The sequence below is a fragment of the Lutjanus erythropterus genome, chromosome 4, assembly GCF_056507025.1.
Source record: "Lutjanus erythropterus isolate fLutEry1 chromosome 4, fLutEry1.hap2, whole genome shotgun sequence".
In the NCBI taxonomy this organism is placed as follows: Eukaryota; Metazoa; Chordata; class Actinopteri; order Lutjaniformes; family Lutjanidae; genus Lutjanus; species Lutjanus erythropterus.
In genome coordinates this window covers 11,692,606-11,710,520 of record NC_139320.1, presented here as the reverse complement: position 1 = coordinate 11,710,520, position 17,915 = coordinate 11,692,606, and the positions used below count along the sequence as shown (strand labels likewise).

At 38.4% G+C, this 17,915-nt stretch overlaps 1 protein-coding gene across 1 annotated transcript in view; it reads right to left on the bottom strand.

The window, feature by feature from the left end:
* The window catches only part of grik4 (glutamate receptor, ionotropic, kainate 4), a 331,077-nt gene that overhangs the window by 59,706 nt on the left and 253,456 nt on the right, over positions 1 to 17,915 (bottom strand). The window contains exons 9-10 of the mRNA XM_084716969.1: positions 14,755 to 14,907; positions 12,387 to 12,491 (exon numbers count right to left, since the gene is read on the bottom strand). Of these exons, the coding sequence (XP_084573095.1) occupies positions 12,387 to 12,491; positions 14,755 to 14,907 (258 nt within the window). The remainder of the gene's footprint in view (positions 1 to 12,386; positions 12,492 to 14,754; positions 14,908 to 17,915) is intronic.

Below are 17,915 nucleotides of genomic sequence, written 5' to 3'. Positions count from 1 at the left end.
GGCACCAAACCCATCACTGCTCACACATAAGCGCTGACACACACATCGCAAAAAGCATGCATGCAGACGAACACACACAAACAAACTGCAGCACACTATAAAAAGTTATACTGGAATTTTGCTGAACCATCTTATCTTTTCTAGTTTACTTAAAGCTACTATGAGGAAGTTTAGTATTTTGTTGATTTTGGAGGCCCCTGTGGACAGAAGTTATAGTGTTTCTGCAGTAATAACCAAAAAAATATACTGTCAAGAATAAAATCATTTAAATAAAAATCTCCTCCTGCTTCTTTTTCAGTTGGCTAACATACAACTCACTGTAGCTTTGTCAGGGAAAATGTAAGATCCATCTGTTCTATAATTTTAATGTTCTTTTAACTTTTATTTTAATGTATTTCTATGCTTTCGTAAAGCACCTTGAATTGCCTTGTGTCTGCATGGTGCTTTATAAATTAACTCACCTTGCCTTGCCTGTTTTGGTCTGAGTTGCAGAGTTTTGGAGAAATCAGCTGTAGAGATGTTTGCCTTCTCTGCAACAGAACTAGATGGCAGTTGGCTTTATGAAAAATTCAAAACCAGTTTCTCTTTCCGAAAAAAAAACAAAACATGACTGGTTACTCACGATAATTCACAGACCTTGTTGTGGGCAGTTTCATGTCGGAACTATCACCAGCCAGGTTTACTGTGACTCATGATTTCATCAGACCTCAGTTATTCAGTCCATTCATTCAGCCATTCACCTCTGTTCCAGCTTGTCCTGCAGAACTAATTATTTTTTTTTGTAAAAGTCTCAGCCTCATTGGAGTCCCAAAATAGTATCATCTGTCCATTGTAGGTAACTATAAGCATGGCTGGAAACAGCAGTCCGTGTCTCACCTCAGCCTTGTGCAACGTCAACCCAATGTCGCTGAATTAGGCCCCCCCTTAGATATTTCAGGTGCCATATCGGGAAATATCTTCACTTGCATGTCCTGAAACATCACCTCTCTCTTGCTTCTTGCCAGTTTCAAGATTGCCTGCATTCTTCCAATCATAGGTCTGGGTTACGAGCTGTGCACCAGACCTAACATTTGAGCCCACGGAACACCTCCTTAAAAAGGTTTGTCACGAAGGCAGTTGGGTCACTCTTCTCAATATCACTTTTCAGTCCAAACGCATCGCTCACCTGCGATGACCCACTTCTCATATTGCTCTCCTCCTCTGCTTGTCTCTTTTGTGTCTCTTCACCTTCCGATGGACTGTCACACTGATTTAATGAGCAGCACACTCTCAGAGTTCATGCTCCTCTTCCATGCATGCTGAAGCGATCACAGAGTATGAAGTTTATTTACCAGAAAAGTTTATTTGTTAAATACGTTTTTGAAGATTACTTCAACATGTCTTTTTAAATTTAGTCAACTTAAATTTTTAAGCCTGGACACTAACTTTTTAAAGTTTTTTTTTTTTTACAGTGCATATGCACACCCAGAATGTCAATCAATCAGTCAGCTGTACCACAGCTGCCACAGCCCAGTAACACAATAAAGTCACAACAGCTCTCATACTTCTGGTCCTGCAGAACAGAAAATGCTGTGATTTGTTCTAGCAACAAGAGTGTGAGGTAGGAAAATGCTCAATCTTTTGATGTTCCTGGAGAGGAAAAAGCCGTCTGTGCGTTCAGAGGAACAGGTTGAGTTATATTAGCCATTTGTATATATATCCAGAATGATACTGTTTTACAGCGTACCCCTGGTGTTCACACCATCTGGAGAATATACACCCAGAAACACTCGCACACAGACCAGCCAAGATATTTCTTCGTATTAGGCTCCTTTATCTTGCTCATTACACTGGTTTGTGAATAGACGTAGCAAAAGGATATAGAGGATTACAGCCTATTTCTTTAATATAATACGATTAGTCACTCCAACCAGAAATAGGAGTGAAGGTCAGCGTTGTTGCTTTTGGTATAAAGTGTGATGACAGCTACAGAGGTGCATGTGCAGTAAAAAAAATAGCCCCAGCTGTTTTTTTGACACACAGAAATATCGTTTGACTGTTTCTAGTTTCAAAGCTTCATCTTTGCCTCTTTTCCTTCTGTCCTATTTTTCTCTCACACGTCCTTTCTGTCTCATTTACTTTTCACCTGTCATCCTCTCGTCCTCTCTCTTTTCCCTCCCTTTCTGTCTCCCTCCACCTGTCGTTCTTGCCTCCTCTGTGGATTGTTGTTGGTTGCAGGTGCCAGTGGTGCTTCGGCCAGAGCACGGACAATGCAATGCCAACTTCTTACACCATCATCATTGGCCTACCTGGCTGCCAACACAGGAGCAGCTGAGAAAATTACCTTGCCTGCCAAAACTGAACACATAAAGAATATTGCGTAATGCAGACACATCATATTCTGGAAATAAGGTCGGCTAACTGAACTGTCATCTGAAATAGTTGTTTTCAAGCTTAAAGTGATTACTGGAGTTTGCTTTCATAGTTATGGCTAGAGCCCCAAATGGGCCATTTTCAGATAATATTATAGACCACACTTGGTCTAAATGCACTTCTCAGGAATTAAATGATGAATAATTTAAACAGTTAAAAGAACATTATCAGGTTTTCTGGTTTAGAGTTCTGAATGAAAAGCATTAATAATACATCTGAGCAGCTACAACTACAAGATTGCAATCAACCTTAACACCTTCTACGTCAAAATGTTGCACTAAATCAATGCTTAAGTTGATGTACTGGTGTAATACAGGTGCTTTGTTTGACTTTTTTTTTATAAGAGTCCTGAAGTAGCAGGAACAGAAGAACCAGTGCAGACTCACAAATACTCAGGGTATCAAATTGTATGAGCAGGTTAAATCTAAGACTTTTTTAAAAAAGACTTTAATGCCACAATTTAATTAAAGGTTAAAATAAAAGATATATAAATAGAATAAATGGTTGAGTTCAAGAATATTTGTCAAAAATATGTTATTAGTATTAAAAGAATATATTTGTCCTTAATGAATGAATGACAATTCTTTATTCTTTATATTTATTTATTTCGAACACATAAAAAAGAAAAATAAATAAAACTATAGCAATAAATGACAAAGAGAGATAAAAAACGAATGAACAAGAATATCAATAAAGTTCAATAAAAAATAAACCTATACAACAAACTCAATAGGCAAATACAACACAAACTAAATGTTTCATGTTCGAAAAGGAGTAGGAAGAAATATACACTTGTTTATTCCTACCACCTTTTTTCAACTTTTCGTCTATTCAGCCTTCTTGATTGTATATAACATAATGATATTAATTCCTACAGCCATCCTTCAGTCAATGAAATGCGGCTATATCAACGTAGAATTCCCAATTTCTATACTGAAAGTTATTTAGACACCAGTATTATTGTTGTGGTTCCCCTGTCTGGCATCCTGTCTCATTTAGCCTTCAGACAGACAGTCTGTTGTCACAATGTCTTCGTGAAGATTGGACTGATGACTGCTCCACTTTTTACAGTTTGTCTTGTTCTGAAACATTGCTGGGTAATTGGACAATTAATTACCCAGCAATGTTTCCACTACATTATTTGGCCATTATTATCGGTCATTTCATGGGTAATATGTGAGGGACTGTGTGATACGAATCACCAGTTCAAGGGTGAAATGACATGAATGAGGCTCGCTCTAAAATACTGGAGATTAATGGCTAAATGGAAGCTCTGGAGAGGGTTTAAAATTATGTAGAAAGTAAACCCACAGAAACTGGAATTTTAGACCATGAAACAGAATTGAACACTATTGAATTTTTAAGGCCTTTTATTAGTAAATGTGAAATGAAAACATTTAAAGACCTTTAAGGACCTGTAGCCACCCTGGTATTTCATATGGGGAGGTTTGTTGTAAAAATAAATCGTGATTGACTTCCTCCAGATCCTTAGGATTCAAGCACAGCCAGTGATTAATACTCTGGTCAGAGCTGATAGTTGCATCAAATATGCAAAGACAAAGCACATCCAATGACTCATTATTCATTAGATTATAAAGTGATGCGGAAAACAACCCGTGATGGTGAAAAAACAAATGGACAGACAGCAGACAAACAGATAGACAGACAGACACATGTAGGTAGAAAGATAAACCAGAGAAAGGCGAAGCAGACTGAACAGCAGGAAACTGCTTTTAAGTGTGAAAATGCCTGCCAGAGAAATTCAATTTGTGATGGTGATTGGCTGTAGGGTGTTGAACCCCCTGAGGAGCTGATGGTCACACATGTGAGGCGATCTATAGCGCAACCACGGGGCTCAAGATGGGGGGGGGTGGTGGGTGTGACCGTCTGAGCAAGGAGAGAGGAAGTGAGATAGAGAAAAGGAGGTCGGTGGCTGCGTAGGACATGCCTCATTGCTTTCTGTCTCCAGAAAGTGTTGGACGGAAGTTGATGGAAGATGTTTTTTTTTCTCCTTTCAGGTTTCATTTTTGAATGAAAGTGTTTAATGTGCCAGACACTGTGTAGGCGTTGTAGACTATGATGTTACTACTCTATTTTAACTAAACAAAAGACCCAAAATATCAACTTGTCATGTGTTGATTTGCAAATACTCTGCCTAAACTCCGTGTGTAGGTGTGAGTGTGTGTGTGTGTGTGTGTGTGTGTGTGTGTGTGTGGGCCGTGAGCCACATTCCTTATCACTGCCAAGGCCCTGGCACCTCCAGTGTCTGCCTGGCTGAAGCAGCCCCAACCCAACAGCATGTGGGAGGTGTTAGTCAACAAAACAAACAACACCCCCATCCTGTCCCCCGTCTAACACCTTGCCTCTCCCCATTAACATAACTGGCAGGGCTGCTTTATAATACTTCTGGTTGAAATCATCACATTAGGCCTGATAGCATTATCCTTCTGCCTGGCTGGCACAATGCCAGTATAAAGAGGGGACATGAGGAGACACAGACAAGGTTAATAAAGGCAGATGGGCAACTGTCTGACTGTTTTACGGGTTGCTTAGGTAAGATTTTTCTCATATTCCAGCAGGAACTCATTTCCCTTCTTTCATGGAGATCATCTCAAATGAATGGGTCAAATGTTTTAAAACAGTGGTGTGAAACTCCAGAGTTATTCCTCTCTGTACTGTCAAACTGTCTCTGTCCTCTCTGTGTTGTAATAGTCTAACGACAGCCACTTAAAATGCTGCAGATAAGAAAGCACAAATACAGCTATCTCTGAAGCAGAGTGGTGACGGTTTGTTGGATTACAGATAAGTTAATAACCATCATACATAATGCAGCATTGACAGGAAACACAATAGTCAGGGCAGCGGGGAAAAACACACTATATCTGTCAGGATGAGAGACAGGTATTTCCAGGGGAAGTACTATGTATACGTTGGTACAGCACCATGAAAAAGCATAAATTTTAAGGATTACAGTTATCACTTTACATCAAGCATCAGGCTTCAAGATGAAATGTGAAATATCGAGTTCTGGCATTTATAGAAAATAGGGTTTGAAGAGCAAACTGAGCAGAACTAGCATAACACAGCATGAGCTACTTTACATAAAAAAGATGGCATGCAGAATATTCTGTGCTATTTACTCATTGTAGGACACAGATAATGAGCAAAGATGCGAGCAGATAGTCAGGTGTAATCCTTCCATTGTATGGACTGAATGGGAGCGAGAAAGAGGCAGAGACAATAAGAGGGATTGAGAAAAAGAGGAATAACTACTGTAATCAGTTTAGTTGGATGAAAGCAAAGGAGCAGATGTTTGCTTGATTGTGTGTTTATGTGTGTTTATAGATGAGGCTACAAACTGGCCAAAAAAACCCAGGTGCAGAGAGCTGCTTAATGTGTCTCCCTTCACTTTGGCATCCATAACCGGAGTGAACAAAGAGATACCAAAATACATGAAATGCACAAGAAAAAAACACAGAAAATTACCACAGAGGTGTACTGTATTTATATATTTAACCCTAAACCCACCAGTGTCCTTAATGTTTTTTACATAATGCACACGTGTACTGATGCCAATATGAAAATCTTTTGTCACTAAAGGATTATGTGTGCTCCAGTATCCATACTACCATACTATTTAGTATGCCAGAGAAAGATTTAGTATGTCCCAGTACATACTATGTCATGTGCAGTATGCCAACACGATGTTCTCCTGCAGTATGCAAGCCAGCACGCTTTTCTGGCAAATCTGACCCACAATCCTCTGTGCAGTGGAAGATACATCACATCTGAGCTGCCAAGAGTGCACAGACAGATGACAGCTCATTGACAGATGACAAAATTGTTTAAGTGAACAAAATAATCCCACATTTACTGTGAGGTCACTCAGAGAGCAGATCTCTGCCACACAACTTGAAAAGAATATTTGGATGTAAACCCTTTGTAATCACCAATATTTTATTAGAAACTGTAATTTAAAGTCTGTAATATTTACTGTAGGGAAAATGCCCACAAGGAAACGTTTTTCATTCGCTTCTGACCAGTAACTTGAGTTATTGTTTCCCTGTTTCACGTTAATTAGAGTTAAAATTAAGGCCAAATGTTTGCAGAATGAGAAAGTGTCTGTTTATGAATTATAAGAAATTATTAATAGTCTTGTAAGAGCAGTAGATGTTTATAATGAGTAAAAAATTGAGAAATACATTAACAGAGGCTTGCAGGCAGTCACTTAATTCAACGTATAGAGTGAGTATTTTTGGAACGGTGGGCTTTTGTTTTTGGGGTAAAGGGCTTAGTTTTACATTGACAATATCGTCTTTGGCATCAACTCACTATTTGGACTGCAGCACTCATTTTTGGAAGAGCAGTTGTTACATATTGCTCCTTTAATTGCATACTTTTTTCTCAGTTACTATAATGCATTACAATTACAGATATTTTGCAAGTTAATTACATGTAACTAATTACAGGGGCGGAAGTAACGAATTACAAATACTCATGTTACTGTAATTAAGTAGGTTTTTTTTCAGTTCTTGTACTTTTGGGAGTATTTTTTTCAAATGTGTAATTTTATTCATACTTAAGTAGAATTTACACCATGTAATCTACTTGCACTACTTTTAAAATCATAAGTCGCTACTGAGTACGCCCACAATTTGAATTAATATTCAAACCTTTCATTTGCATTTTTGTAGCCAATAAGGCTATCTGATCACTACCGGGCCAACTAAAACCCATGATGTAAGGAAAGGAAAACTGTTGCATCAGGCGCAGGTGTCTGGAGTTAACATACCTGAACAGCGGAGGAGTAGAGACTAATTTATAGACTGAAGATTTGGAGACAAAGAAGCCAAAATGGAGACAGAGGACAGCACTGTTAACAGTGAAGATGACAAAGAAAAGATGGAGGACGAGTGCCTGTGGCCGTGCCTGGAGGAATTTTTCATGTACGGAGGGAGAAAAGGAGACAGCGTCCAGATGCAGTTCAAACTTTGTTTGACCTCTACGGTGATATCAATTTACAAGACTTCAGCCTCTAATCTCAAAAAACAGATCGGCACAAACAAATTGCCTCAGTATAACTTTTATAATTTTTATACACGGTCTGTGAAATGTGTTTTGAAAGCAGATATTTTATAGAGGTAAATCGAATCACATGTCTGCTAATGACGATGCAGTAAAAAATCCACTGGTTTAAAAGTAACTAATACTCTGAGTAGTTTTTGAGAAGAGTACTTTGTGCTTTTACTTAAGTATTTTTTTAACACCAGTACTTTTACTTGTAATTGAGTACAATTTAAGTAATGTAACAGTACTTGTACTTGAGTACTAATTTTCAGTACTCTTTCCACCTCTGACTAATTACTCCCCAACACTGCAAGTAGGTAAGCCTTGTTAAGCAGTTGATGATGATTTGTGGCCAGTTAAGAGGAGTGAGGAGTCAGCAGTCAGTATAGGTTTCATACAGGTGTTACAAACAACTATGACAATAAATAAATAAACTAGGAAAACAAAAAGTGTTCATTTTCAGAGCAAACATCAGTGTCTGGTTTCATATTTCAGTTTATAAAGCAGCAGCTGGTTACATGAAACACCAAGTGGTTGATTTTAAATGTTGTCTGTTGGTGAACAATTTTACTCTTGAAATATATCATTATTCTGAACCACCAGAAACATTTTAAGTCACTTCAACCACAAGAAGCCCTTGAGCATACAGTCATAAATGTGAACTTTCAGGCTGATTGGTCCATTAGCATGTGAGATTAGCTGCAGACAATCTCCAGGTCACTCACACTCACACACACACACACACACACACACACACACACACACACACACACACACACACACACACACACACACACACGACCGATCGCATGATCTCCACCAAGCATACTGGGGAAGATAATAACAATAAAAGGATACAACTATGAAAATGACAGACAAATGCATTTGTAATTGTAATGCTGTGAGGTTAATGCTGCGACGGATATATGAGCAAGAGGGTCAATGTTCGAAGTGCAATATTGTGACAAAACAGTATATCCAAATTGTACGCATACTGCATGCAACAGTACATACTTTGTAAGTGCAGCTGCAGTATACACTGTAAGAAAAAAAAAGTATGTGGATGTGATGATATGTGATTTGGAAAGCAAGGCCGAGTTTTGGTCAGCAGTAGCCTTTTGCAAAATGAAAGTTGTCTTCCAGACTCTGCCATCCAGTTAGAATGAGTTTTAAAACAATATATTGACAGTTACTGTTATCGTTCTCGGTGTGGATGATCCTTTAACCTGGGGAAATGTACAGGTTACCTATTACAAAATGAGGCATGTATGAAGCAGGTCATAACATAAATACTGTATATTTATCTCTGTACATTTATTTCTGTATTTGAAAGGAATATTTGTGTGTGAGGGCCACATCTGCAACTGATCTAAATGTCGGTAACCTTCCTGCACGGACCTTAGTTTTCTTTCTAGGTTACATTTAATGGTTCATTTACTCATTTAGTTAACCTATTGACCCCATTCATATGACATCCATATTGCACATACAAACAGCACACATATATGATGACGCATAGCTTTTGATATTCATATAACATACGTGTCATATATATTTATTCGGCATAAGTTGACAGTACATTAGTTTCGATTTGTAGCATTCAGTTGGCTGTACAGTCACACTTCAGTTTGTCTACATTAGTTTGACTCAAGTTCTAATTTTCAGTTTTTCTGATTTACCAGTGTTGAGGGTCCTGCTGCTGTTGGAGGGACATCTGGCTAGGCCTGAGAGGCTACTGAAGCTGAGCCACAAAATACAGGAAGTGGCCAATTAGGCGGTACCATGTACTTGCCATATCATGGTGGGATTTGGGGTTTCTAGTCAAGGATTTTGTTTCTTCTTTAAACTATATTGGGTTTTTTGTATTTTGGTTTTGTTTAGTTATTGTAATATTTATACTGAAAGACAAATTATCCTGTTTTGTTTCATTTGTAGCCTGGTTGGTAGTGTTTGTCTTTGTTTTCCCCACTTCTGTTTCAAAAATGGCCTGATCAGCTATAATATAGGTTCTGTTTTGTGTGCAGCTTGTCCCTTTTTGTCTGTTCAGTTCCATTCAGTTGAAGTTTTCATAGCCTTAGTTACGTTATGTTTAACTGACCTCTTTGATGGGCCCAGAAGTTTATGCATTGACTCATTTCTTTTGGTAAATAAAACCACTTTTTGAAAAACCACCTGAGTCCTCTTGCCAGCCTGCTTGGTCCCTCACATCGTGTCTAAAGCACCTCACACTCCTGATTCTTCTGAAAGTTTCTTTTCTAAGGCTCAAGGCCACACTGAAGTTTAATTTATGCTCAGTCGCACGAGACTCTCAAGACATTTTCTTTTGAAAAACGTGCAGCACAACTGTCACTGTTACATAAATGCATGTTTTTGCACTGTCACAAATATCAAGTCATATTGTGCTTTGTTGGCTGGAAAACCATGCTTCTTCTTTAAAAAGGACTGGGAGAAGACATTGAAAATGTATTTTTACTTACATAAGTCATAGCTTATATAACTCATAATTCATATACATTTCCCTCTTTTTTAACTTTACTTTGTGCATTTTTCACATTCTTTGGTTTACCACTATATTATATTTATCCGCAGTGCAGTGCAGAGTTATCACGCACACTACAATATCTGTTAGAGCACATCAATACACAAAATGTAAACTTTAGCTGTTTTGTGATTCATATAAATGAGGCTATATTTATAAATATTCTGAAACCTAGAGTTATCCAGCTTTTTACCATAAAAGCAGACACAAACACAGCCAGTTTCCTAATCTTCCACACCTCTGTCACTCAGCTTTTCAAGGCTTCTGCTACTTTTGTGCTGATGTTTGTTTACCTTTGATCCCATTTCTCACACACAACCTATATTTTTTACCAGGGAGATCGACCGCAGAGTTTTACTGCCGGTGACGGCTCAGCTCCACTGGAGCATTTGTAGATGCTGTTGATGGATGGGAGAGTACTGGGCAATCACTTTGCCCAAACAGATTTTCCCCAGCCACTCTTGGATTTGAAGCAACGTTCTTGTCTCTTGCTGCCTCGCTAAATTCCTGGTCATTTATTCCCAAAGTAGGATCCTCAATTCTCTAGTTAAATATTTAGATATTGTTACAATGAGAGGATGTCTGGGTTGTGTAACTTTTATAACCAACAGTTTTCAGTCAGACATTAGATATCTGGAGTCTAATGCTTTTTGATTTGTGGATCCTTGACATTTGGCATTGGAAACCCCTGCTATAATATTGCCAATCTGTAAGTAACTGATGCAGTAGATAGCACAGGAGCACCAGTAGTTCTGCCATCCATTCATTAACCAGACAGACCTCAAAGCTGCTCAAAGCCTCTCGTCACTTACATTTCATTACTGACTACTTTCGGCCTTTGTAATCCTGGTAAATGTGTTCAATCTAGAAGAAATTGTAAAGCATTTGAAACGGTGTTCCCTGGTGTGAAACTGAGGCAAAGAGATGTCAGAGGAGAGCAGTTTTAGAGATTGTGCAGGGTGGCTCAGGGCAGCCTGGTGGTGCATGTCGAGTATTTTCACTAAACGAAAGAGCACAACAAGGCTGCCTGTGTAGTGAGCTTGAAATCCCAGAATCCACTGAGACAATACTGGAGTGGTATTGATCAACACCACCCACAATTCCCTGCTGATGTATTGTGGTCATTTTCTGAGATAAGAGAGTAAAATATAACTAATTGCTCTTTTTATTAAAGAATCACACCCCTTTTCCAAATTCAAATTCAAGCACTTTTCAAGCATTTTCAGGCTGCATTTCAAAGCTTTTCCAGCACCTCACAGCTGTGATAAATTATATATATATATATATATATATATATATATATATATATATATATATATATATATATATATATATATATATATATATATACATATAAATATATATATTATAAATGATTATTTCATTTCTTCCTCTGTAAGTGGAGTTGGCATCCTATATAAACACTATATCACATTACTGGAGAAATAACCAATAATATCTTTGCTGCTTACTACCTAATGATGTCTTTTAATGTAACATTAACCTTATAGAAAATTCCCTTCTACAGCTTACTTTACAGGAGACACAGCGCTGTCATGCACACACATCAAAAAAGACCAACAGATCACACTAAATGTAGCCACTCATGCAGAATCACAGTGGCAAGCCTTGAGCTGAGTTGTCTTCATTTTGTGCTAAAAGCAAAAGCAATTAAGCTCTCTCTCTGACTTATTTACAGCTTTATCTAAAAAAGCAATCTATTCAGTATTCAGTAACTTACTTTCAAGCAGTTTTAAGCACTTTATCTAAAATCCAAGCACTTTTCAAACCTTGAAAACACCATATTAAAATCCAAGTGTTTTCAAGAATTTCCAGCACCTGTATGAACTTTGTATCCTGAAAATGTATCCAAGAGACATATCTGTGAAACCAATCATAGCAGCAGCCACGACAAAGCCAACACCTTCTATTTTAATTTATTTTCTGCAAAAATATGCTTTTTGCGCCTTCAAAGAGGCAGCCCCCATATTTAATTTCGTCCTCTGGCACCTTGACACTTCTGCTTGCAGGATAATGGGAATCGTTTCCACCAAAAGATGTCAACTGAGTGAGTGTTTTCACGGCTCCCTGCTGTACGATCCAGCTTGAGTTACATCACTGCCATAAAGACAACTATAACATTTGCTAGAAGCAGTGCCCTACAGAGATCAGGGCTGTGCTGAAGAGTTTTTGTACTCAGCAATAACAGGTGTACTGTATACCAAGCAGCGAAAATAGAGGCATGAGTCACTTCACAAAAACCACATTATTCATCTGTAAATGATCTTAAACCAATCACAATGGCATGTAATTACTTTGAAGAGAAATACTACCAACATCAGATTTGTAAGACTGGGAGTTACTTTACCTGCCTTAGGCCATCCTTGCTGTTCTGCATGATCCTCAGGGCGTAGTTAGACCGCTGGCCTTTGCTGTTGAATTCAATGTGGCCTGTTAGACCTTCCAATTCTACCTATCCAACACAGAGACAGAGACAGCAACATGTTAAAAGACCTCAGCAAGAAAACCTGCCTGCTTCCCTCTCAGCAGCGCCTGTTATAGATATGACTGGAGGCTACGTTGGCACTCCTGGCTCAGTATCAGCCTTTTGAAACATGTCAAATTTAGAATAATAATATGGAGACAAGGCTGTAATATCTTCAATTTACAGCAAAATAGAAGAGCCATTAGTCATGTCTTCTTTCTCTGGGAGAGAAAGACAAACAGTCTGATATTGAACACACGTCACATTTAAGTATTTCGATAGCCCAATCACTTACAGCCATTTCATCCCTAATAGAAAAACACATTTTATTCACTGACAGCTCATCTTTATCTCTGCTTCTCTATTGTCTCTCAGTATGATGTAGAGACAAGATAAACTGACCAAGTGGGTAGGGGGTGTATCTTAAAAGAGGGCTACACAATTATTATCTGCTGTCAGTGGAAATGTCCAGGCTCTAAAATGACCAATTAACACGTAGAAAATGAATCAATAATGATGATCTCAACATCTAATTAATGCTATTTCCTGCCTTTATTGTTGTTGCAAGTTGGAGAGTCAGAAAACAGACAAAAAACCCACAATGTGAAACACAGTGAAAAATCCAAAACCTTTTAACATTTTGGGAATGTTACTGGCTTACTTGCTGAGAGTTAGATGGTAAGATTGTTACCACTGTCATTTACAGTATGCACAGTAAATATGAAGCAACTTAGCTTAGCATAAAGACTGAAAACAAGAGCAAACAGCTAGCTTGGCTTTGTGACAAAATCCTCCTACCAGCACCTCCATAGTTGTTATATATTTGTTTTATACAAACAAACCATTCAATATACATACAACTTGTTGTTTTACTAGAGGTTGTGTGCAGACTGTCTTTTGTTAAGTTAAAGGTAAATGTCATTGCCACATATACAACCATACAAAGCACAGTTATACAGTGAGATGGAGTCTCTGCAGGTAATCTATCCTAGTATTTCTCAGGATTGGTCACTGTGCAGTGCCCATCGATCATCTCCAGTTATAAGCCATTGTCTTGGTCAGGGATATGGGCAGGAGAATTGGCCTGGCATACATGTTTCTATGGTGGGTAAAACCAGAGCACCCGGAGGAAACCCACGCAGGCATGGGGAGAAAATGCCTCTCACCACAGAAAGGCCATGTCCAAACCAGGTTTCAAACCCACAATCTACCAAATGGAAACCAAAAGACTTCTGATACCATAATCTTGTCCCTTGCTTACAGATTTCTCCATATTCATCTGCAGACATCTGTTTTTAGAGATTGGGGGTGCAGTGACTTCCTGGAGGGTCTGCTGGTTGTCTGGAAGCTTCATGGTAACAAAACCAGGAGGTAACTGCTCAAAGAAATGGTTTTCAGTACAGATAAACAAGAGATAAAATGTTCAATTGAGAGCTTCTGAAGTACTTGGCTAGCTGTTTCAGAGTGATGTTTAACTTCATATCAAGCATAGCAAATATATATCACATTTGTCTGTTTGTGTTTATTATGTTTCCAGCTCCTCAACTTGCAGCAACAAGAAGGGCAGGAACAGATTAGATGTCAGGTCACGCTTATGAAGATGTTTATTAGTGCTTTACTTTTCTATGTGTTAATTGGGTATTTTAAAGCCTCCACATTTCCACTGACAGCAGATAATAATATGAGATATAACCAACATAACATTCTAATTAGTGAACTTGAAAGGTGATGGTGGACAGATTTTGTTCACTTTAGACAGAGACATGCTAGCTTGTCCTTTGTTTTTCTACTATTTAATATTTTTTACCAAATACCTCTATATTTATGTTAATTAATATTGTTGGGATGACTATTTTTGGGGCTTTCCAAAATATTAACTGACTGAAATTTTTTTAAAAAGTCAACAGTGGTAAAGGCAAAAAGTAGAATATCTGGAACTGTCTGAGTTGAGAAAATTACATCGTTTTACTGTAATGCAGCCTTTAAAACTAGGAAGAGACAACACTTTTGCCATCTCACAATATAACAATATCCAAAATCAGAGCTGATATCTAGCCTCATATCACAGTATTGATACAATATTGATATACTGTGAAGCCCTCGCTGGCTGCAGCTTCATATTTCCCTTGCAGACATTAAAGTACACTCGAGTAAACAAATGACCATATTTCCCAAAATATCAAACTATTCCTTTAAGGTAAGCATCACTCCTGTTATTTATTCTCATTGCGTTCAGCAGAGGCAATCTTACCATCCTCAGGTAATTCATGAGGCTCGTGCCGTGCTCCCAGATCTTGGAGGACTTGCAGGAGAGCTGAGTGGCGCCAACATTCTGGCTACGGTTCAACTCCTGGACTGCCGCCACCACCGCGTATACCGCATCAAAGAGCAGAGCTGAGGAAAGCTGTGGAGAGAGAGGGAGAAGGTGAATATATTATGCATCCACACACACACACACACACACACACACACACACACACACACACAAAGCTGCAAAAACTCAAAGCACATAAATTGCAAGTGTAACATGTCAGTGGTTAGCAGTCAGTGAGGGGTTAACCCATCCCTGGAGTGGCAGTGAGATTATTCCATTAGATCATTAGAAAGACTCTGATCTGCTGACAGTGTTGAAACCATCTCTCCCTCTGTCTCTCTCTCTCCGTCTCTGGGAGAGACTCTGTCCTTCCTACTCTTATCCCCAATGAAGCTGGCACACCCTGACCATTCCAATTACCGCCTGCCTCTCTCAGTGAGGGCCAGAAAACAGCGAGAGAGGCAGCTTTTCTTCTCATCTCCCCTGTACAAACAGCCTCATCGTCACTACTACTGCATCCTGCTATGTACATTTGATTAAAATGCACGATGCCTTGCATTAGAATCTAGTGGAGTCTGAGCTTCACCGCTGTACATCTGTGTAATGGGACTAGAAATGAAATGGGCCTCATGTTTGGTGGATAGTGATAGAGGGCTGAGAGGGATTGTGATGCATAGTAAATTTTGGAGCCCAAAGAGAACTACAATAGGCCATTGAAATGCAAAACTGTGATATATTACAACCTTGAATTGGCTAACGTAATTGGGGGATTGCACATTAAGAGCAATATGGTGTACACAAACAGCCTGTGAAGACATTACAGCCACAAGGCGATGCATTTTAGGTTTGACATATGGGAGTAATGTAATTGGCGGCAGGAACAGATAAAGTCAAATTGTCTGGTCAGCAATAAAAAGTGAATGGCAAAATGTTACACTGTTTCAGATTATATGCCGCTCGTATCTAGTAATATCTACAATGTGAAGCTAATAACATTGTGACATTTACTCATCTTCGTTTCACTCTGGAAGTCCATCTTTCTTGCTGTCTATTTCTTTGCTCACCATCTTTCTCTGTAGCATACAGAGCAGCTGGGATCAGACAGTTAATATAACACGACTCGTACAACAGGTCAGGACCTTCCTAAATCTTGTTCATGTCTTAGAATAAAGTCTGGATGGGAGGAAATTTGTCAAGTTGTTGAAATCAGTATTTTTTTTTGCATGAAACCCGTGTCTCAGCTGATGAAGGTTTGCATGCTTCAGAGGCCATTGTATAAACCCCAATTCCAAAAAAGTTAAAAAGCTCTGTAAAACATAAATAAAAACAGAATGCAATGATTTGCAAATACTTTTCAACTTCTATTCAACTGAATGTGGTACAAAAGCAACATAATTAATATTCAAACTGATAAACTTGATTGTTTTTAGTAAATATCGACTGACTTTGAATGTGATGCCTGCAACATGTTTCAAAAAAGTTGGGACTGGGGCAACAAAAAAATCTGAAAATGGTGGAAAGCTCAAAAAACATCTATTTGGAACATGCAAAAAGTAAACAGGTTCATTATGAACAGGGGATGGTATTGTGGTTGGCTATTAAAGGGTATATCTTCAAAAAAGGCTGGATGAGGAAAAGTTCAACACTTTGTGGAAAACCGTGTGAGCAAACAGTTTAAGAGCAATGGGCCTCATGAAAAAACATTATTGTATTTCTATGTTAAATTTGTCTTACTTTTTTTTGTACAAAGAGCTCGTACGAACATGCCACGTCAGACTCAACAAATGCTCATAACTTCATATAACTGTGTAAATGATCCACCGGTGCTTATTTGAGTGCATGTGCATGAGACTTGTAAATGAGCATAATTAATGCCCCAATAATACCATATTACTTCCTGCCCTATACATAAGGGAGTATTCATTCATGAAAATGGCATCAAAGAGAAAACAGAGAATTAAAGAATTTGAAGTTTGATGTCCTGCTTCCAGAAAGGAAAATCTTTTTTTTTTTTTTTTAAACAGCTTCAGCAGTGGAATTAAAAGACCTACTAAAGCCAGGAAAAGCGAATGCTGTAATGCGGTGTTACAGGAGGGTTGGTCTATAACTAAAATAAAGAAGATGTTGATATGAAAATGACTTTAGAGAGGAAAAAAAAAAAAAAAACGACTCGCCACAGCCATAGCAAGGGACGATCGATGACTGCAGCCAGAGGGGAGGGTTGAGGGGAAGTTTTCATCATGGAGAGAGAGGACAGAATAAGTGAGGATGTTCACCTGGGAGAAACTTCACAAACCTGCATGTGCGGATACATGGTCAAAACACCTGACAGCAGGTCCTAATAAATCATTGAATGATGATAGGCTTTATATGTAAATTTACAATATATCATAATTTGAAATGTAGTCAATCAGGATAATGTCAACATAATTATGAAGTGTAATTTATTTTTCAAACTCAAAATGTCTTCAAACTAATGAAATGTACAGTCATTACTGAAAAACTTCAGTTAGGATAACAGCAGACTGACTGAACGTGACGTTGGGCGTTGTGTGCGTATCTGAGAGAAAATTCAAAATACAAGAAAATTGGTGAATGTGACAAGTTCTCTTAAATCACTTGTATGCACCACTTAAGGACAAATCTATTTGTACGATGAGTCCAGTGATTCTTTACACAAAACTGCATTGAATTTAGGGATTTTACCATCTACAATCTATAGTATTATTAATTGATTCAGAGAATCCTCACATAAGGGGCAAGGCTGAAAAACCTACATTGATTTCCTGTGATCTCTGACACCTCAGGTGACACTGCATTAAAAGCTGCACTAAAAACTCACATGGTTGTGTAAAGGATAATATGTGGGCTCGGGAACAGCCCCTCAGCTCTTGGTGTTACTTACCAGTTGGCATTGCATAAATACCACGTGGAACAAGTAAGGCTCGCTGTTCTATGACTACATACTGGTACATAAACCCGCAGGTATTGTAGCTTCAGTGGCTATGGTGGTCCACTGGAAGCGTGTCTTACACACTCTAAACTGCTTTTTACAAATCATCAGAAATACCTGCAGACTTATTTTCATGAGGTGAAAA